General features: G+C 38.6%; 1 protein-coding gene across 12 annotated transcripts in view; it reads left to right on the plus strand.

Annotated features, from left to right (window-relative positions):
- The window catches only part of ABCG2 (ATP binding cassette subfamily G member 2 (Junior blood group)), a 132,061-nt gene that overhangs the window by 81,151 nt on the left and 28,779 nt on the right, over positions 1-22,131 (plus strand). For all 12 annotated transcript variants that reach the window (XM_012179371.5, XM_012179370.5, XM_042251082.2 and 9 more), the window contains 5 exon segments: positions 8,364-8,582; positions 15,757-15,816; positions 16,684-16,798; positions 17,612-17,764; positions 20,371-20,528. In XM_012179371.5, coding sequence (XP_012034761.1) covers positions 8,374-8,582; positions 15,757-15,816; positions 16,684-16,798; positions 17,612-17,764; positions 20,371-20,528 — 695 coding nt within the window. In that variant the 5' untranslated portion in view covers positions 8,364-8,373.

Raw genomic sequence — 22,131 nt, forward strand, 5'->3', positions numbered from 1 at the left:
CCATCATAAAACTGATGGACATTAGGTCCCTGCTTTTACAATAGACATGTGGGCAAATTTTTAGTTTGCAAATGCATATATGGCTTTCTGAAATGGCAGGTTTGCAATAAAGTCCAAAGGAGATAACTTTAAACTATCATTATTTTACTTATAATTTGGGAGATGGCTGAAGGCCAAAAGGGCATGAAAAGAATGTTCCTGCACTGTGAGCTTGGGCTAGAAAAAACATTTTAATGCTAATTTGCTTGATGAGCTGTGATCCAAATACTGGTCATACATTGTTAGAGAAAGCTTTGTGACTATTATTGGGAAGCTTTGGAGGTGGCTGGAAGGTTTATAGTTTATTTAAATTAATTATTTTTCTTTCATCAGCCCACCTTCAATATTTGAAATTTGAAATAGAGTAGTCTGAAATTTACCATGAAAATGGTATGAAATTTATGTTATTGTTAGGGAACCATTAACTGCCTACTTTGGCCGGGCATGATGATAATTGCTTGCCTGAGTTGTCTCACAATAGGAGGTCCTAGTAAAGAAGGAGGTACTACCTCCAAAAAGTAACAAGAAAGAGTTCAGGAGGGACCAAAAAGAGAAGGGAAGAGTCAATATGTCCTACCAACCTCCCAGAATCCTTCTGGCTGAAATCGATCTTGGCTGAGAGATGTATGCACCACCAGGGAGGACCCTGAGTCAGAATGTTTGGCCAGAGACAAGCTGGAAACCAACCGCATTACCATAAACGCTGAGACTGTGAGCCACGTGGTGGAGCAGTTCTCCTGGGTTCCCTTTCCCTGCTGCTCTCCACCGAGGCACCCCTCTCTGAGAAAGTCTTTTGCTTTGTCAGTTTGTGTATCTCCTTGGACCATTCATTCCCGAGTGTTAGACAAGAGCTCACTCTTGGGCCCTGTAAGGGGGTCCCCTTCATGCACTCAGTAGTCAAAAATGTTTTGGTAAAATGTGAATTCTGTTTGGGGATCAGATTTAATGCTTCACGGATTCATCTCGTTTGTTTTATTTGAGGAAAGTGATTTAATTCAATTTAGCTATTGTTCAAAAGACAGTTCTAAAATAATGGAAGCATTGCCTTTTTTCAGCCATTGTATATATGATCATTTTATGGATTTGTTATTCTGAACCTGAAATATATAGCACTGTCCTATTTTTGAAATAAATGTAATATCTCTTTCTCTGTCTTTAGTAGCTAAGTCATGTTCAACTCTTGCGACCCCATGGACTGCAGCCTGCCAGGCTCCTCTGTCCATGGGATTCTCCTGGCAATAACACTGGAGTGGGTTGCCATTTCCTTCTCTAGGGGATCTTCCCCACCCAGGAATCGAATCCGGGTCTCCTGCATTGCAGGCAGATTCTTTACTGACTGAGCTATAAATATAGTATAGTTTTATGATATTTTGAAATCTGAGGATGAATTTGATAATAGCATATAGCAACTATTTTTTTGTTTTTTTTTTGGATGCAGGATGAATATGGGAGTGCTTGGAGTGGCCTCATAGTGTTCAAGTATATGTGTCTTTTATGGGGTTATAAAATTGATTGTTTATAAAGTAACCCAAGAATGAGAAAATACATTTTTAAAAAGTAAGCACTTTAAACCTGTGTTGTCCTATATGGTAACTATTAGCCACGTGTGGCTATTTAAGTATAAGTGAGTAAGTTAAATAACATAAAACATTCACCAGCTATATTTCAAGTGCTGAGTAGCAGCCATATGTGTCTGATGGACCGCATTATTTTATTATCCCTATGCGTATTAATAAAGAACATGGAAGGAAGCATAGGCACTTTTTCATCTGACCTCCGATTATCTTGAACTCAAGAGAATCACTTCTTGGGCCTTATTTACAGCCTTTTTACACATAAGAAACCAGATTACCATCTATAAGATCAGTGGTTGTGTAATTTGTGAGAATGAAGCGAATTGGTAATTTTTTTTTTTTTGGTGTGGGGGTGTGCTGCTATGCATGTGGGATCTTAATTCCCTAACCAGGGATTGAATCCATGCCTCCTGCAGCGGAAGCACAAAGTCCTAACCACTGTACCATCAGGGAATTCCAGGGAGTTGGTAATTTTTATCTTGTCAAGTTATATATCTCTTAGCTGGTGCTTCCTAATCTCCACTATTTTAAACATAACCTCAGCACTCAGTCCTTGATAAATCCTTCTATTAGATACAGAGGAGGAGAGGAAAAAGTTCATTACCAGGCCCATTCCTTTGTCCTAGCGTGTCTCACTGGTTTTCTGCAGTAGCCTCCTGACTGGCCCTTGCTTCCACACTTGTCTCACAGCAGCAGCTAGAGTGATTTTTAAAAAACACAGTTAAGATCATGAGCCTTTCCTGGTTGAAAGGCCTCAGTGGCTTCTCTTGGACTATACAGACCTTCCGCAATGATATTTCTTCCTGTCTGTCTGTCTGACCTCATTCTTTGTGCCGCCCTCCCCAGATCACTCTGCTGCAGTGCTGTGGGGGCCTTGAGTGCCAGATAGTTCCTGGAGTGCCAGACAATTCCTTGACCTGAAGACATCAGCCCTCTGACTCCAACGCTACAGTGCTGGTTTCAACACTGGATGTTTGCTTCAGGGTGGAACTGTCAGATCAGAGATGATGTGAAAACCCATTGATGGATAGAGGACTCTTTAAACTTCAGGGATTTATTATGGATGTTACAATTCAGATTTCGAGTTCCTTTTCTAACAATGTTCAAAACTATCCTGCTTCTATTTCTGTTTGTTCATAAGTTTTGTAGCAGTCACCTGACAGTGACCCAGGAAGCCTAATTCCTTGTCAGGGCAGCGAGGTCTTGGCATCGCAGAAACTAGCTGAAGAAGGTGTGCTCACCCAGCATGTCCTCTTGGCTATGAGGCAGAGTGTCACTTTTGCTATTATTATCCCTAGGGGAAAAAAAAAAGTAAGAAGAGGGCCTGAACTCTTGACCTGAGGCTGCTCTGGCTCTACCAGCAGGTGCAATATTTACAGCTGTGGACAGGCTGAGGACTTTAGAACTGAACTCTACTTTTATTACCTGTGTGCAGTTTCTATTGACTTATGCACTCTGTTTATAGTAGGCTGTCTGATTAGGAGTATGGTAAAGAGTAAGAGAGAGAAAAGTGGCATTTTTTTTTTTTTGAAAAGCGAGTCATACATTATTGAATTCTGCAATAGGGAGCAGAATTATATATGGTTGAGTGTGTGGGCTTCAGAGGCAGCAGGCCTATTTTGGCTTTTTTTTTTTGTCAATTAACTAATTTATTTTAATTGGAGGATAATTACTTTATAGTATTATGATGGCTTTTTTCATATATCAACATGAATCGGCTACAGGTATATGTGTCTCCCCCATCCTGATCCCTCCTCCCACCTCCCTCCCCACCCGATCCCTCTGGGTTGTCCCCAGCACTGGCTTTGAGTGCCTTGCTTCATGCGTTGACCTTGCCCTGGTCATCTGCTTTACATATGGTAATGTACTTGTTACAGTGCTGTTCTCTCAAATCATCTCACTCTTGTCTTCTGCTGAGTCCAAAAGTCCATTCAAAAGTGGTATTTTTAATGCAAGCTATCATTCTTATAATAGATATACCAGTGTCTATGGAAGAAGACTTTCCAAAAAAGTAAAAATGTACCAGGCCCATTCCTTTGTACCTCATTTTGTACATTTGTACAAAAATGTACCTCATTTTTACTTTTTTGGAAAGTCTTCTTCCATAGACACTGGTATATATATTATAAGAATGACAGCTTGCATTAAAAATACCAATGTACCTCATTTGGAGAAGGCAATGGCATCCCACTGCAGTACTCTTGCTTGGAAAATCCCATGGACGGAGGAGCCTGGTAGGCTGCAGTCCATAGGGTCGCTAAGAGTCAGGCACGGCTGAGCTACTTCACTTTCAGTTTTCGCTTTCATGCATTGGAGAAGGAAATGGCAACCCACTCCAGTGTTCTTGCCTGAAGAATCCCAGGGACGGCGGAGCCTGGTGGGCTGCCGTCTATGGGGTCTCACAGAGTCGGACATGACTGAAGCAACTTAGCAGCAGCAGCAGTAGCAGCAGCAGTACCTCATTAGTTAGAAAACAACAAGAACAAAGGAAAAGTGACAAAGGTAGGCACAGGTAGAAAAGAGATAGCTGGAAAGGGGGAAAGAATCTCATTATTCAAAGCTGCTCAGTCATGTATAGAAGACTGTTCCAGCTGGTGAAAAGATAATCAGGCCAGTTAACAGAGCAGGCTGGTTCAGGCGAGTTGTATGAAGCCATTTGGATGCTTCTTTTATTTTTGAAGTCTTTGAAGTGGGTCTCAGATTCAGAAAATGATTTAGCACATGCTCTGGAAGCAAGGAAGCAGCAACAAGGTGGGAGTTGATTTTTGTCATAGGGAAATCTAGATGTGGTATATATATATATATATCTGTAGAGAAAGATTAATGTTTACTTAGAGACAGTTAATTTCAGTGATTCCTCTAAAAACCCAAGATACTGGGATAAACCCAGTATCTGGATAAAACTGATATACTGTATTCAGTATACCCAGGATACTGTATAAACTGGAGACTTGAGTACTTTGAGGTGAATATGGTGCTGAGATGTGTGTTTTTAAAATTTTGTAATCATTCCTATAAGTTTTTTGTTTCATCTTAGAGTAATATATTGTTTCATATTGGTGTTAGAAATAAATATGGTTTTTGGTATAATGTGCTTCAGCTGGATGGTGTACCTCAGTTAGGCCTGCTGCTGCTGCTGCTGTTGCTAAGTCTTGATTTGTGACACGTGAATTACTAAGACCCTGTACTAAGCACCTCCTATTCCTAAGCACCTCCTAGCAATGTGAATTACTAACTTAATCCTATCACAGTGAAGACGAACTCAGTATGCACACACTTCTAAAATTGTGATTGTATTTATCAGTTCTCTATCTTGGATGGATGGATGGATATGGATGATCTTTCTTGGGTACTATAGTTCCAGTTGGTGCCTCTTATTAACAAAAAATCTCACAAAGATTTTGTACTAATGTCTATCTTGAGCCAATGGCCTATTTAAATTCAGGTGGGATATTATTTGATTCTCTTAATGAGCCTTGTGGAGTAGGAAATGACAACCCATTCCAGTATTCTTGACTGGAAGATTCCATGGGCAGAGGAGCCTGGCAGGCTACATTCCATGGGTCGCAAAGAGTGGGACAGACTGACCACACACACACACACACACACACACACACACACACAGCCTTGGGAGAATGTTAGAAAGTGTCCTTGGAGCCTGAACATCAAATGGTGAATGGCAAGAGAAGCAATTGCTTGTGTCAGGCTAGTATAGTTTGGCTTTTGAAGACATGGGGGATGGCTTAAGAAGTTTACAAAGTCAATATGCAAGGTCTCTATAGTTATTTGTACCTTGAGCCTTCTCTTTCACTGCTTTCAGAGAGTAGGGCTTTAGCTAATTATTACCATTCATTGTGCTCACAGATTAAAACTAAGCTCTTTTAATTTCCTGGGTGCCAGTCTATAAGTGGTTTCCTACTTTTGCAGTTTCCAAAATGGAATATGTTTTAAATGTGATAATAATAGAGCAGTTTCTGGCTATAGGAACAATTACAGATTATTTTGGTTTGGGGGAAGTTCTACTATGATACGCTCAGGTATGTGTGGTTTTCTTATGCATATCCTGTCTTGGTGTTCCTAGAGCTCCTTCATTGGAGAAGGAAATGGCAACCCACTCCAGTATTCTTGCCTGGAGAATCCCAGGAACAGAGGAGCCTAGTGGGCTGCTGTCTATGGGGTCACACAGTCGGACATGACTGAAGTGACTTAGCAGCAGCAGCAGAGCTCCTTCAGTCTGTGGCTTGATACCTTCAGTTTTGGAAAATGCTTGGCCAATATTTCCTCAAATACTGATTCTGCTTCATTTTAATTTTCTCTTTTCCAGGTCTCCAGTTACATGTATGCCAGATCGTTTTCATCACATCTCATATGTTTCTTAGCTCTTTTATGTAGTTAAAAAAAAAGCGACTTCTTCGTTCTCTTCAGTCTGAAGTTTTTTGTTTCTTTTCCATGCTGATAATTTTCATACACTCTTCAATCTGGATGTTTTCTACATGGCAGTCTGTCAGTTCACTAAGTCTTTCCCAGTTTGTATCTAAACTGCTATTAAACTCATCTACTGATTTTTTAAAAACTATTGATTAGTTCTTTGGTGATAGTCTATCTTTTCATTTATTTTCTTAGACATATTACTCAGTTATTTTAACGCAGATGTCTGATGACTCCAACCTGCAATACTTATGAGTCTACTTCTGTTCTCTTATTTTGGAACATTAGGTCTTATTTTTTGGTGTGCTTGGTAATTTTTGATTGAAAATTTGGATGATGATGACTTTGGAATAGATTTAAATTTCTTTTAGCAAAATATGAGTGGATCACATTGCTTGAGTAAAGGCTGGTCTGTTTCTAGGTTGCTCATATTTCCAGGTCATAGCCCTACTGGTACGATCTCAAAAACTTGGAGTTTTCAACTGGTAAACTCACAGCTCCAAACTTTGTCTCCCTGTTAATGAGCTGCTACTGCTGCTAAGTCACGTCAGTTGTGTCTGACTCTGTGCAACCCCGTAGACGGCAGCCCACCAGGCTCCTCTATCCCTGGGATTCTCCAGGCAAGAACACTGGAGTGGCTTGGTATTTCCTTCTCCAATGCATGAAAGTGAAAAGTGAAAGTGAAGTCGCTCATTCGTGTCTGACTCTTAGTGATCCCATGGACTACAGCCTACCAGGCTCTTCTGTCCATGGGAGTTTCCAGGCAAGAGTACTGGAGTGGGTCACCAGTGCCTTCTCCGCCTATTGAGAGGCTACTTAAATATATTCATTCAGTTTTTGAGCAGCTTCTTTCTGCCTAGTTTTTCTGGGTTTTGCCCCATGTATGTGTAATTTGCCTCGAGAATGCTGGCATGGAATGCTTCATCTTTTCTCTTTTCCAGAATTTTAGATACTTAAGTCCTGGCTGGTTGGTTGCACCCATCAGAAAACATTCTTCAAAGAGCTGGATCTTGTATTTTGTCTGCTCTACAGTTGTCCTTAGGAGGATGATTGGTTTGGACCAGCTACTCTACCGCAGCCAGAGAGAAAGTTCTTCATTGATTACTTTGATTTTTAAGAATTAAAACTAAATTTATGGAAGTTTCATTTTTCAAAGCTATTGCACAAGCTGTTAAGTTCACCTTAAGATCCTTCTCTAAATCCTTATAAAAGGGCCTTTTCTAACTTGTTAAATGAAATATTTTAGACTTCATTTATAAATTTAATACTCACTTGTTGTTTTAAATTCTTTACTTAACTATTGGTTTGATCTTCTCAATCATTTTTATACATAATTCTAAACCCTCCTAGAATGTAAATGTTGCCCATTAAGAAAATGAGTTTATCATTCCAAACAGTTTTGGAGTTTGTCTTCTTAGTTGATTAAAGGAACACAGCAACCAGAGATGTAAAGTCAGGAGCTTTAAATTCAAAGAAATGTCTCTTGTCCCTGACTGCTTGGCCAACCCCCTTTTTGTAAGATCTATGTCATAGACTCAAATAAGACTGGAGTGATGGTGATCATGTAGCCTGTCCCTGATCTTGAGTCATATTATAATACATTTTTTAAGTCAACTCTAACTCCCATTCATCTTTTGCTGCTTCGTGAGTTTTGAGTAATTTTCATACTCTCCCTATGTACTTGTTAGATGTTTAATTGACATCTAATTGGAGTTTATGTATAAGAGTTGTGTCTGCCTCCCTAATGTAGGTTCCAAGCTTGTTATTATTGTTGTGATATGGCCTGTTCATTGGAAATGGAGCTATTTATTGCATTGAAGTTTAAAATGGACTTGTTTTAAAATTTTAAAAATACATTTAATTGTATCAAATATAGCCAAAATATTTTTACTTAAACATGTTATCAATATAAAATGACCAATAAGGCATTTTACATTAAACTTTTTTTGATCTCTAAAATTTTTAACAAATTGAGATAATTGACATAATATCATTAGTTTCAGGTGTACAACATAACGACATAATATTTGTATATTTTGTGAAGTGATCACCAAAATAAACCTAGTTAATGTCCATCACACACAAAAGTCACACATTTTTTTCTTCTTATGGTGAGGACTTTTAAGATCTCTCTTGGCAACTTTCAAATATACAATACAGTATTATTACCTATAGTCACTGTGCCACATTGTATCCCAGGTCTTATTTATTTTATAACTGGAAGTTTGTACCAAAGCAGTTTTGTTTTAAGTGTATTGTTAACTACTGTTTACAGTCTCATTTACCTGGACTATCAACTTATTTTTGCTTTTCCCTCCACAGGAAGGCGGAAATGTTCAAAATGTCTTCCAATAGTTACGAGGTTTCCATCCCAATGTCAAAAAAACCCAACGGCATTCCAGAGACAACCTCTAAGGACCTGCAGACGTTGACTGAAGGAGCTGTGTTAAGTTTTCATAACATCTGCTATCGAGTAAAAGTGAAGACTGGCTTTCTACTTTGTCGGAAAACAATTGAGAAAGAAATACTAGCAAATATCAAGTATGTCCTTGAACTTTTATTTAAGTAGGTTCATTGACATGCAGGTTTTGGCAGGCTTTGCTTATTTCACATAAAGGTGTGCAAGTCTATACAGATATGTAGACACGTGCTTTCATTTCATTTGACTAAACTAGCGGTGAAAGGGTTGGATCACATGTTAAGTATATATAAATATCAGACTATAAACTAAGTCTAAGATATAAACTATATCTTAGCTTAGGTTATGCAGTTGAAGTCCAAAGTGATAAGAGAATTTAGGATCCAACTTAATATTTAATTATAGTTTAGAATCCAGGTTAATACAAATCTTCATTCTCTTCATCCAGCAACTAATGCATTAAATGGTGGCGAAGTGGCCAATAGAGTAGGAAGAAAATGAGCACTTAGTATCTACTGGGTCCCAAGATATCTTTTTCATATATTATAGCCCTTGGGGTTTTACTGTTTTTTCTGAATTCTAGAAAATTTGAGCTGGATTCTTCCTCTCTGTGGAGTGGAAAGTGCATCTGGGTTTGCTTAGATAGCACAGCCTATGTGTTTTGTTAATTTTTTTGTTTAATAGGGGAATAATTATTCCTAGATAAAGCAAACAGCTTTTTCGGGCTTTCCAAGACTGGAGGAATGGTTTATTAAGAACACTTTGGCCAGGTACGGCTATAAACCTGTATGGAATCAGATGCTTCTCACGTTTTCTTAGTGCGTTATATGCAACTGTGGTCTTTTCTATTATTGGCAGCCAACTGCTTCCAGAGGACTAGAAAATGACAAATACAGGAGAGAATTTTGGAATATGGGTTGGGAAAAAACATCAGGGATCTGAAATTGATTAGGTTGCTAGAAGGCCAGGAGCTGTGTAGAATTAAATAAATTTTTCTCTATGCAATAACACAGATTGTACCACCTTCTTATGTTGAGAAACTCTATGTATCGGGAGAGGAATAACTGATGAAAAGCTTTTATCTTTTGCTCCATATCTAGGCTAGCACTGACTGACCCTTCTGTAAAGCTTACTTTTTTTTTTTTGGTGGAGCATAATAATCAAGAAAAGTGCTGGTCACTTCAGATTTTGTGCTGATAAATGGAAGGTAACAAATGATTGGAATATGTACAGGTTGGTAAAATATACACTGCTCCAGGGTACATTTACCTTGCTTATGCTTTAAAGGTAGTAAATTAGTAACTTGATACACTAAAAGCCTCATCTGCTCAAGGCTTCATAATGTTTTTATGGTTCAGTGGTATGCATTTTAGCAACAGATGAGTTCATTCTACATGCATTCCTAGGTTCATAAAAACTCAGTCAAATCTTGCAATCATTTCAAATTTTACAGTTAAAAGGGTACAAGGTTGTTTTTTTTTTTCTTGCTTGCTCACAATACTGGTTTAGGCCATAGTGTTTTTTATGTTCCCCCTATCTGCTGGCTTCAACTAAGTAGAGTTTCTGGGATGGGGAAAAGGGTGCTCTCATTTATCTCATTTTTGATTCATGTTTGATAGCACCATCAGCATTCAAAATAGTAACTGTGTTCCAGAAAAGCTGATGAGGATTTTGATTTTTTTGTTTTTTCTTTGGACATTTTATAATCTCACCTGTAGAATCAATGTAGATTCTTATTTCCCTCTGGGGGAGAAAATACTAAAATAAAAACTGACTATATGAATTCACTTTGGCTTTTCACTTTCATGCGTTGGAGAAGGAAATGGCAACCCATTCCAGTGTTCTTGCCTGGAGAATCCCAGGGATAGCAGAGCCTGGTGGGCTGCCATCTATGGTGTTGCACAGAGTTGGACATGACTGAAGTGACTTAGTAGTAGTAGTATATGAATTAAAAAAGGTGAGATTTTACTTCCTTATAAAAATCTTCCTGCTTAGTTTTTCTCCATACCCAGCAGCTGAACTTTTTTCTCACGAAAGCTGAACATTTCTAGAAAAAGTGATCCATTCTAGTGGCTGCATGGCTATCTTATCATGTTCAGGAAAATCCATTATGCTCTTTGGGAATTTTTTAAATTAATAATTTATTGTGAGATAATGTCAAGTTTAAACCTTGTGGAATATAACCATCTCACCCAGATTCCCAGCTGTGAATATTTCACTGCATTTGTTCATCACTTTGTTTCTTTATCTACCAGTTGTCGCTAATATTTTTCTAAACCACTTGAGAGCAGGCGGTCTGTATGATGCTCCAGTATTCCTAACTCCGCCAGTGTATATTTTCTAGAGATAGTGACCCTCTCTTAGATAAACACAGGTCATTGTCTATAATAAGCTCAGGGGAAGTGTAGCTTCATAATGAATGCAATGATGGGTCTTATGGAGCCTTGGTAAACCATGCTCTTCACACGGTTGACTGACCACCACATCATGTCTCTTCAGTCTCATCCAAGCTGGTTTATTCCTGGTCGGCCCCTTAATCTTGGTCATCTGGTCATGTTAATGTCTCCCAGGCTTCTTTACCATATGTCACCATTTTCCCCTTTGTAAGTGACAAATTTTACAAGATAGATGCTGTGACATTATTCCAAAATTCTATTTCTCATTAAACTTCAACCCACTAGCTCTAGCCCCCATTGATGACCCCTGCCTGAATCAGCAGGAACAATCTGTTTTGGTAGTTAATTATTCTATATGTACCAAAGTGTGACTTTCTGTTTTCATCCATCTCTTCTATATGTATTAGTTTGCATTCTAGTAAAAGGAAGAACTTCATTCACCATCTCTTATATTTGTATTTGTATAAATACAGACCCATAGATTTGTATTTTATTCAATAGCATTCAACAGTAGTGCATTATTGTCATTATTTGTCTTGATACTCTTATTGTTCTTGATTTGGTCAGTGAGAAACTTTCATGGTAGGTTCTGTATTTTTTTAACTCATTCTTTTGACATATTCTCATTCTTTGAATATTTTGTTGGTACAGCAAGAGGTTTCAGACTCATTGTGTACTTAACCTGTGTCAGACCTGGAATCAGCTGATGTTCCTTTTTGTGGAGGATAGAAATAATTACACACCAAGGTCTGGGTGCTTGGAATGTTTATCACTATTAGGGTTTAGACTTCTTATAGCTTTTAGACTTCTTAGTGGACAGACCTAGGGAACATATGTATGTTTCAGTATATGCACATGTGTACTTATATCTAAAACTTTCTATATCTGTGTATGTAGATTAAAACCCATGACTTCTCATTATTACATTCTCCAATTTTTGTCTAATACTCCAATGTTTTTTCCACATATCCATGTTTGTGAAACGTCATTTCAGAATGTGACAAGCCTGATTCTCATTGTCTTTGAGCTACCTATTGGTTTACTCAATCAATATTCTTATTCTTCAGTATAAGGAGACTCCTGCCACTTCACCTATTGCCCCTCCACCTATTGCCCCTCTTCCTCCCACTTCCCTTTGCAGCCTATGTTCTTGGATACTGGCATTGCTGTACTTCTACCCACTTTCATCACCTTCCTACTGAGAACTGAAGTGGAAGTCTAATAGAAATAATCGACGCATTTGAACATCAAATAACAAATAAGGAATATAACTAAGTTTTTTCCCAATCAGACTACACCTATTTTTCATAAACTTTTCCTGCTTCTTCTTTTTTAAAAAATATTTATTTATTTGACTGTATTGGGTCTTAGTTGTGTCATGCAGGATCTTTCATTGTAATGTGCAGGCTTTCTGGTTGTGTGTGGGCTTAGTTGCTCTGCAGCATGTGGGATCTTAGTTCCTCGACCAGGGATTGAACCCACGTCCCTTGCATTGCGAAGCAGATTCTTAACCTCTGGACTATCAGGGCAGTCCCTTTTCTACTTCTTGACATTAGTTTTTATTGAAAATATTTCTTTTGATTTTCCTATAAGTAATTGTCATTTATGGAAATGTGGAGACTCATTTATTCAACAAATGTCCAATATCTACTAGGTACTTGACATTGTGCAAGATGCTAGTGACAGATGTGTCCTCTGTCCTCAGAAACCTTTTATTCTGATGGGAGACTCAGACAACTAGCATACCTTACTGTGTCATTCTACTGTAATAGAAGGGTTAGAAGACACTGTGGATATCACTAACCCTAAATCAGAGGTTTGGAGGTGTGGGGAGAGAAAAGGTGAAAATTGTATATGTGCACACTTATGTGTGAGTGTGTGTGTGTGTGTGTGTGTGTGTAGAGGGTGGAGAAAGGTCATGTTCCAGGCAATGAGAATGGCATTGACTGCAACCCAAGACCAAAGGATTAACCCATTATCCGCTAAAAAGTAATACATGTGATGTGAATCTTTTAGCTAGGTTTCATTTCATGTATTCAGTATTCAGGTGGTCTACCCATTGTAAACCACTACACTACATGTTTTGGGGGTGGGGGATAAGACAAGATGACATAATTCTTGTCGGCAAGGTTTTACAGTATAGAGAGGGGAACTTTCCTGCATGTAAATACTGTAAAGCAGTACTTAAGGGTGGGGAATCAGTTTTGAGGGATGACAGTAGGGCAGAGGGTAGGGTGGGGAAACAAGGGAATTATAGACCATAGACTACTTTATGGGCCATCCATCTGTGTCGCAACGACTCATCTCTGTTGTAGCATGAAAGCAGCCATAGATAATACGTACATGAATGAGTGTAGCTCTGTTCCAGTAACACTTTATTTATGGAAGCAGAAGACAAGTGACCAGCTGTACTAGAATGTAAATTCCACTCGGGCTAGGACATTTATTCTCAGCTCCGACCTGTGTCCTAGAAGAGTATCTTGTTATACATAGTAGACACTGGATAACTGTGTTGAATGAATGAAGGGAATATTAGCCACTGCTCCACGCTGGAACTCTTGCAGTTGTGATTGTATGCTATTGTTGTTTCCTGTAATTCTAGGGCTTAGTACCAAAGTAAGCCCAACTCAAGAACCTGTAAAATTCTCTCTTAGAATGTTTATATTCAGTTCAGAATTAATTTATTCAGATTGCTTGATCTTAATTTGAGGAGATATTTTTAAAACCTGGAAAGATTTTCTGACAATTAAATCTTTTTTTTTTTTAAATTTATTTATTTGGCTTCACTGATCTTAGTTGCAGCATGTGGGATCTAGTCCCCGGATCAGGAATTGAACTGCCCCTTGCATTGAGAGCATAGAGTTTTAGCCACTGGACCACCAGGGAAGTCCTAACAATGATGTCTTAATGAATAACAAGCTTATGTCAGGTACATTAAGAGCTATTGATAAATCCATCTTGGAAGTTCACCCAACCATTAGCATGTCTTTTTACATCTGTGGGGAAAGGTCCCTGAAAAAATAAGAGATTTTTCTGTTTTACAGTTTGTTCCTGGTTTACCTAACCCATTTATTTGCCAGTGTTTCAGCTGATGAGCAAAGTGAAACATACTTGTCATCCTAGTACCAGCCATTTCACAGTTTTGACGTTGCAAGCTCAAAAGTCAATAAACGCTGAGGTCCTCTTGATTGGAAGCACTGAGGCACATTGTAAAGTTTATCACTCACAACACTTGTGTAATCAAATAATTTGTTTCTGTGAAAATACGTGGGAATGAAATACCCTTTGGTTTTGGACCTTCCACTTGGAATAGATGCCATTTTCTCTGTGGAATAAATTTTGACTTGCCTACTGATTTTAAAGAGAGATTGACCTTAGTCATCAGAGTTGTGAAAGGGCTTCACAGGCCTCTTATTTCATCATGTCTTTATAACTGTGGAGGCCTTGCCCTTAATTCTTCTTTCTCCCATTCATCCTCTTTAACCATTCTACTGGCTACCTATAGGATAAAAGCCAAAATATTTGCCCTCTTCTTGTGATTCAGAACCATCAACACTACCTTAATTTTTTCCTCCCTCCTGCTTTCTTTCTGAATATTGGCTGGCCTCAAACATCTGCCTTGTTTGGAACATGCTGTGTGTACACCATCTCTATATATCCTTAAAGGTCATCTACTGTAGGAAGTGGCATCCACCATTTTTAAAATTGGAGGTTACTTGCTTTATGATGTGGTGGTCTCTGCCATATATCAACACAAATCAGTATAGTTATGTATATATATACACACACATATATACGTATACACACACACACACAAACACACACGCTGTGCTTAGTCACTCAGTTGGGTCTGACTCTCTGCGACCCCATGGACTGTAGCTGCCATGCTACAGTGGGGCATGGGGATGGGGATTCTCCAGGCAAGAGTACTGGAGTGGGTTGCTATGCCCTCCTCCAGGGGATCTTGCCAACTCAGGGATCAAACCCAGCTCTCCCACATTGCAGGCAGATTCTTTATCATCTGAGCCACCAGGAAACCCCAAGAATACTGGAGTGGGTAGCCTATATCTTCCCCAGGGGATCTTCTCAACCCAGGGATCAAATCCAGGTCTTCCATATTGCAGGCAGATTCTTTACCATTTGAGCCACCAGAAAAAAAATACATATATGTATCCCCTCCCACCACTTCTAAACTGAGAAATAAGTATAAATTTCTACTTATACTTTACAAGAAAGAAAATGATATATCTTAAGGGTATATATTTTACTTTTCTAATTTGATTAAGAATTTTGTGAGGGTTTAGAACTGGTGATATTTCCTTTTTAACCCCCTTGAGATGCTTTATTCCAGCCATTAAATTTTCATTGCAGGTGTACTGCTTCTTTGTCTGACTAGATTTGAGCAATGAAAACACTACTACTGATGATTCTAGAAATCCACTGACATTAATTGTGTAGAAGTTGACAAGGTAGCGAGTCACATGATGTGAAGATAATAATCGTCAAGCATCACTCAAGACTTATTATGCACTTTATTTTACACTGTGAAAGGAGAGTAAGTGTAACAGAGATGCTTCACCGACATCTGTTATGTCAGGGAACTTTGAAAGTTCTTGTGTCCTTTTCTAAAAAATTTAAATGTTGTAGAGAATAAGCAAAAGGAGTTTAGAGGAACCCAAGTCATTTTTATTCTAAGTCCTGACTAGTGATTAACATTCTTTGTAGTATGCTAGATTTTTATTACTCAACAATTCAGTTTCTTTTTCCTTTAAGAGTTGATTTGTGCTATTTTTTCTCCTATCATTTTATCAACCTTCGTTGAGTGAATTAAATACAAACCCTAAATTATAGAACTGGTTTAAAACTGGGTAAGTAACTGGATATATTTCTGCATTTACAGTGGAGTCATGAAACCTGGCCTCAATGCCATTCTGGGACCCACAGGTGGAGGCAAATCTTCGTGAGTATAACAGTATAAGTAAGCTTTTTCTTTGTAGTATTCATGTGTGGTTTTTAAAAAACGGAATTAGAGTCAACATAAATATTATGTTAGTTTCAGGTGTACTATATAGTGATTTGACATTTGCATTCATCAAATGATCACCATGATAAGTCAGGCCATCTGTCCCCGTATAAAGTTATCACAGTATTATTGACCCTATCCCTTATACTGTGTGTTACATCCCTGTGGCTTATTTATTTTATGACTGGAGGTTTGTACCTCTCAAATCTCCTTCACCTGTTCCCCACCCCCAGTTTTAAGGTGCTTTTAAAGAACACTTTCGTGTGAGCAGGTGTTTTGTTGAACATTTTCTCCATGTCTGGTTTGGTACTGGTTGCTACGGATAAGGTGCAGCTGTGCTAGCTTGTGACTGTGTCCTGAGGAAGTCTTATTAGGTCAGCTTTGGTAATAGGACACTAACAGGACTTGATAAGGTGATTGGCATACAGCTGTCAGCTATGATTTGAGGTATAGAGTGGAAAAGGAAGGGGATAAAACTGAAAGTGGGGAGAGGAGCCAACGGCATAGTGAAGGCTTATATCTTAAGCAAAGGATCGCATTGCCTGCCTGGAGACCCCCAAGGTCAGACAATCAAGGGGGCAGTTTGGGTGGTCTGTGCTGGATCAGGTAAGAGAGCTTTACTTTCATATTTTTGGGCTTTATTATAGCATATAATTTTTAAAAAGAAGGTAAGATTTACAATATATGTATATAATTTTAGTTAAACCATATAATTTCTTGATCTGTTAATTTGGATTCAAATTAGCTAAGAGGTAAAGCCTGATTTGGAGGGGGAAGAAAAGCAATAATGTATGTCTTTTATAGGTTGTTAGATATCTTAGCTGCAAGGAAGGATCCACATGGATTATCTGGAGATGTTTTGATCAATGGAGCACCTCGACCTGCCAATTTTAAATGTAACTCAGGTTATGTGGTACAAGTAAGTATTTGTGACTTTACCTATTAGATTTCTTCTGATTTTTTATATGGGCAAATGCCTTGGCTGATAGTTGAGTGTGCTTCCAATTGACTACATGACATAATCATAGAGAAAACTTTTCTTTATACCAGCTTTTCATAATATCCTATAAGATTCAGAACAGTATTATATGAAAGAAGAAAGTCTGGAATATGACCCTTGTAAGGGCAGTAGTATCAACTCTTATTATCATATCATTTCTAAAACACATTACTATTTTACTTTTTTTGCCTTAACATCACGTCTCTCCTTCCCCTAGCTTAGAGCAGTGTTATATAATCCTTGTGTAAAGCATTCTGTTAATGTCTGCCAGTAGTAATCATAATTGCCTGTGTTCTCTCTGGGTATACAGGTTAGAAATGAAAATTAATTCATCAGGCTATGCAGCTGTCTGGACATGGAGTTATTGTAATTTGTTTAATTGCAAGTTCATTACTGGGGCTTCCCAGGTGGCACAGCGGTAAACAATCCACCTGCCAATGCAGGAGATGCAAGAGATGTGGGTTCCATTCCTGGGTCAGGAAGACTCCCTGGAGAAGAGAATGGCAACCCACTCCAGTATTTTTGCCTGGCGTATCCCATGGACAGAGGACCCTGGCAGGCTACAGTCCATAGAATTGCAAAGAGTGGGGCATGACTGAGCACACAACACACACGAGTTCATTGTTAGCTAGAACTTGGGATCTTGTTTTTGTGGATAAGTTAGATATACTACAGAGTGATGATATTAGAAAAGACCTCATGTATCTTGTTAAAATGCCATTTTTCTTTAAGGATGATGTCGTGATGGGGACTCTGACAGTGAGAGAAAACTTACAGTTCTCAGCAGCCCTTCGGCTTCCAACAACTATGACAAATTACGAAAAAAATGAACGGATTAACAAGGTTATTCAAGAGTTAGGTCTGGATAAAGTGGCAGATTCCAAGGTAATGTGGAAAAAACTGATAATATCATAGTGAGCAAATAGGACCTCACCTGTGTGGATAGTATAACTTACTCAGAGATTTTCTATAATATGTATGGTCATGAGTGGCTGCTTTCTGAAGCCATGAGAAAAGTGACTGGTTACCTAACATGAAGATGGAAGTTAACCAGGTTAAAAAAAACTGAAAGTGATTAACTCTTGGGCAGCAAGTGTGGCAATGCGTTCTAGTATGTGGAAGTATGCTTTGCTATGAACAGGTGACCCTTTCTGTGATTGCAGCTCTTGATCCTGTCCCACCTCTGGTTGGGTGGTTGTCACGTCTCATTCAGTGTCTTCTCGCTAACTTTCCTTCTTCCTGTTTTCTTTTCCTCTTGCAGTTGTTCTTCTGTTCTTCCATGAGGCTTTCTTCCATTGCTTTTGAGAATTATATTTCTGGAATTCATAAATGGTGAAAATGCAAGGATTCAGTATGTTTCGCTTTGCCGTCAGTTGGCTTCCAAAATTATATTCGGTCAAACTAGGGATTTATTTGTAGTTTGTGTAGCTTCCAACTTGTTTTTCTGAAGTCTTTCTTTTGACATTTTTGTCTCCCATTCTTCCCTCCCTCGCTTCCCTTCTCCCTTTCTTCTACCAGTGTCTACTTACAGACTGTTACGTGCTGGTCTATTTTAGGCTTTAGATATAACCGTTGTAGGCAGGAGAGTAAAGTAGCTCCTTTTGTGAGTTACGCAAGTTTGGAAAGGAGAATTGAGATAAATGAGTGAACTTTATGGTTGATGACTAGGTATAAAAAGATTTTCTGGAAAACATCTGTATCTTTTGGTGAAGATGAGCTTTTCAGCTTGTGATGGCTCTAGTTTAGTCCCCTTGTAGTAGAGGTAACAAAGAATGGGGATATTTTGCTGGCTGCTGTTTCAGATGATACTTTCTGACATTATTTAATGTAAAGTATATTTTGCTGTATTTTGTTTGGAAAAATAACCCTGAGATGCCACCATATTCCACTAAATTCATTTTGGGAGGATTGGGTTTCCTTTGTATTAGCTCTGTTTATTTGATAGTGTCTTTCCAATAAGGTATTTATCATTCTTTATCTTTAAGTAAAAGTTCTCTACCAATAGGCAGTCATTACCCATTCCTTGCATAGATTTCCAGGGAAAATAAGCTGAAACAGTTTGTTGACTTAGATTTATTTATCTAATTAATTGAAATACTTCACTTAATGTTTTTAGTTTTTATGAAATTTTAAGCATGACAAATGTAGAGAGAATAGTCTGATTACTTAGTTGTTACTGAGTCCAAGTTTGTATAGCTCACCATGTGACAGACCAGTAAATTGAGAGATGAATTGTTGGGGCAAAGAAAAGTGACTTTATTTGAAAAGTCAGCAGACTGAGAAAATGGTGGATGAATGTCCCAAAGAGCTATCTTACCCAAATTAGAATCAGACATTTTTTATAATAAAAGAGGAAGAGGGTGTGATTGGTTGTTACAGACTTAATGTCAGAATCTTTTGTTCTTGCAGCTTTTATGTGGATCTGGTCACAATGTTCCTATAAACCTCTAACAAGACAAATGTTATTCTCTGTTATGCAACTTTCTATCTCTGTATGAACGGAAAAAGTCTAATCATTCTGACCTTTAAAGGTCAGATCTTGGAGAATGGGCTATCCTGTATGGGCTATAAGCCACATTCATTCAGATTTCCTCATTTTTCTTGAAAATATCTGTTACAGGTCAGTTAGAGGATCTGATCACGGGCATGAGTAGCACTTGATTATTATCTTTTTGAAGACTCATAATATAAGAATTGAAGTGATAATATGATTGAACCTGGCTTCATATTGAATCTATTCCTTTAGATCTAACCTGTATAGGCTGTTGCCTGAGCTTAGTCATGCTGGTTCTACATCTTCTACAAAATGATATTGATAACTATTAATATAAGAATGATTTCCTACTTCCTTTCTCCCCCAAAACCTTCCTGGTCCCCCACCACACAGTAACGCTGACTGGTTGAAAAGACCCGGCCAATTGCCCTGTAGAATAGTCTACCTTCCCATGTAGAATAGCCCTATAGAATAGTCTACTCATCCTGTTGTCCTGTAGAATGAGTCAGGACTTCTTTAGTAAGTTAAGGTACAGGAGGGCTCAATTTGGGAAGACTTATGATGATATAAGTGGTGCTAATGTGGAATAATAGAAGGTGAACTTTCCTAGCTACCAAGCCACACTGATGACTTTGTTGGGGATGGGGTGGGGGTATCAGAAGGCTATAAGAAGACTAACAATTATAGATGCTTTCAACTTCTCTGCTCCTATCTTCATCTCTCTTTTTGGTCTGTAATTTCAGACCAAATCTTTTAGTGTTCTAGCTTAACTGTCGTAAAACTAAATGTTTGGCTTGATAAGAAACATATAAAGCATAGGTTTCATATTTTACCAGTTCTGACCTGAACCTCAGTTTACTCTTCAAGTTAAAGAGAAGGCTGCCTCTTCTCCCATATCGTCATTTATTTGCTATTTTGAAAAAACAAGGATTATGTGATGAAGTAACTCTGATAGCGGCAGAGGATGTGATTGTTAATAATGGCATTTGTGTTTTAGGTTGGAACTCAGTTTATCCGTGGTGTATCTGGAGGAGAAAGAAAAAGAACTAGTATTGCAATGGAGCTTATTACTGATCCATCCATCTTGTTCCTGGATGAGCCCACAACTGGTTTAGATTCAAGCACAGCAAATGCTGTCCTTTTGCTTTTGAAGAGGTAAATGCCATGAGAATATTACTCTTTCACTAATCTACTGCGTGGTCACCTGCTACGTACCAGGTATTATTCTTGGTGCAAGGGATTCATCAGTAAGCACAACAGACAGAAATGTCTTCCTTGGTTGCAGGGAAAGTCAGTTAACAAATGTAAGTGTTTCATGAAAAATGAGGCAGGCTGAGAGTGTAGCAAAATATGGCTATGGTGGAATAGAGATGCTGTGTTATATATAGAATGATCAGGGAAGACCTCAAAGAGGTCTTGAGCTGGAAGCAAATGGACAAGACCTGGATATATGAGAGTAGAGAGTTCTAGTGGAAGGGACAGCCAGTGGCCCTGAGGCAGAGTGTGCCTCCTGTGTTTGGAACCCAGTAAGCTGTGGAGGGGGGTGGGTGTTAATTATTGATTACTTTGCTCAGGGTGCCTTAGCGTAGTATAGCAGACTGGATGGCTTAACGTAGAAATTTCATTCTTCACATTTTTGGAGTCTAGATGTCCAAGATCAGGCATTCAGCAGAACTGTTTCTTCTGAGGTCCCTCTCCTCAGCTTGTAGATAGCTGTCTTCTCTCTGTGTTTTTACTTCATCTTCCCTCTGTGTATCCATGTCCTAATCTTCTCTTCTTATGAGGACACTGGTCCTGATTGAATGATGACACTCACATGACCTTATTTAGCATAACTGCCTGTTTATAGTAAAGAGCCTCTCTCCAAATACAGGTATATTCTGAGGTGCTCCTTAGCACCTCAGTACCTCAAGATGAATTTTGAGGACACACAATTCAGTTCATAACAGTTAGAAAAGGACATGAGATGAGTTTGAGTGGTTGGCAGATTGTATAGACTATAGGCCACTCTAAAAACTATGGCTTTTAATGTCTAGGTGATGTGGCAAGCTTTCAGAACCAAGGACCGGCAGTTATGTAGGGAAAAGGCTGTATAATTGGTCAGGGGTGAATGGGAGGAATCCAGTGAGGAGGCTGTTTGTATTAGCACAGTTGAGGTATGATGCCAGCTTTGACTAGGATGGTAGTGGGAAGAGGGCGGGAAGCGGGTGGGTTCTATCTATTTGCCAAATAGAGTCAACACGATTAGCTTAGAACTGGTTGTAGGGTGTGATTATTGAGAGAATAACTTCTGAGATTTGGGGCCTGAAAAATGGAATAACAGAGTAGAGTGTCATTTACAGAGGGAGAAGGAGGAGAGGGTGGGATGTATGAAGAGAGTAACATGAAAACATATACACTGCCATGTGTAAACCAGGTAGACAATGGGAATTTGCTCTATGATTCAGGGAACTCAAACTGGGGCTCTGTAACAACCTAGAGGGGTGTGATGGAGAGGGAGCTTTAAAGGGAGGGGGCGTAGGTATACCTATGACTGATTCATGTTGATGTTTGGTAGACACCAACACAATATTGTAAAGCAATTATACTTCAAGTAAAAATAAATTCATTAAAAAAAAGAATATCATTTACTTTTACAAAGAAGATGGTTATAGGATAAATTTCAAAAGTTTTGGGCATCTTTTTAAAAAAGTTTCAACCTCCCAGAACAGTTACAAGAGTAGTACCAAGTACTACGTTACCACCTTACACACCTCCC

This window comes from Ovis aries, chromosome 6 (genome assembly GCF_016772045.2).
Source record: "Ovis aries strain OAR_USU_Benz2616 breed Rambouillet chromosome 6, ARS-UI_Ramb_v3.0, whole genome shotgun sequence".
In the NCBI taxonomy this organism is placed as follows: Eukaryota; Metazoa; Chordata; class Mammalia; order Artiodactyla; family Bovidae; genus Ovis; species Ovis aries.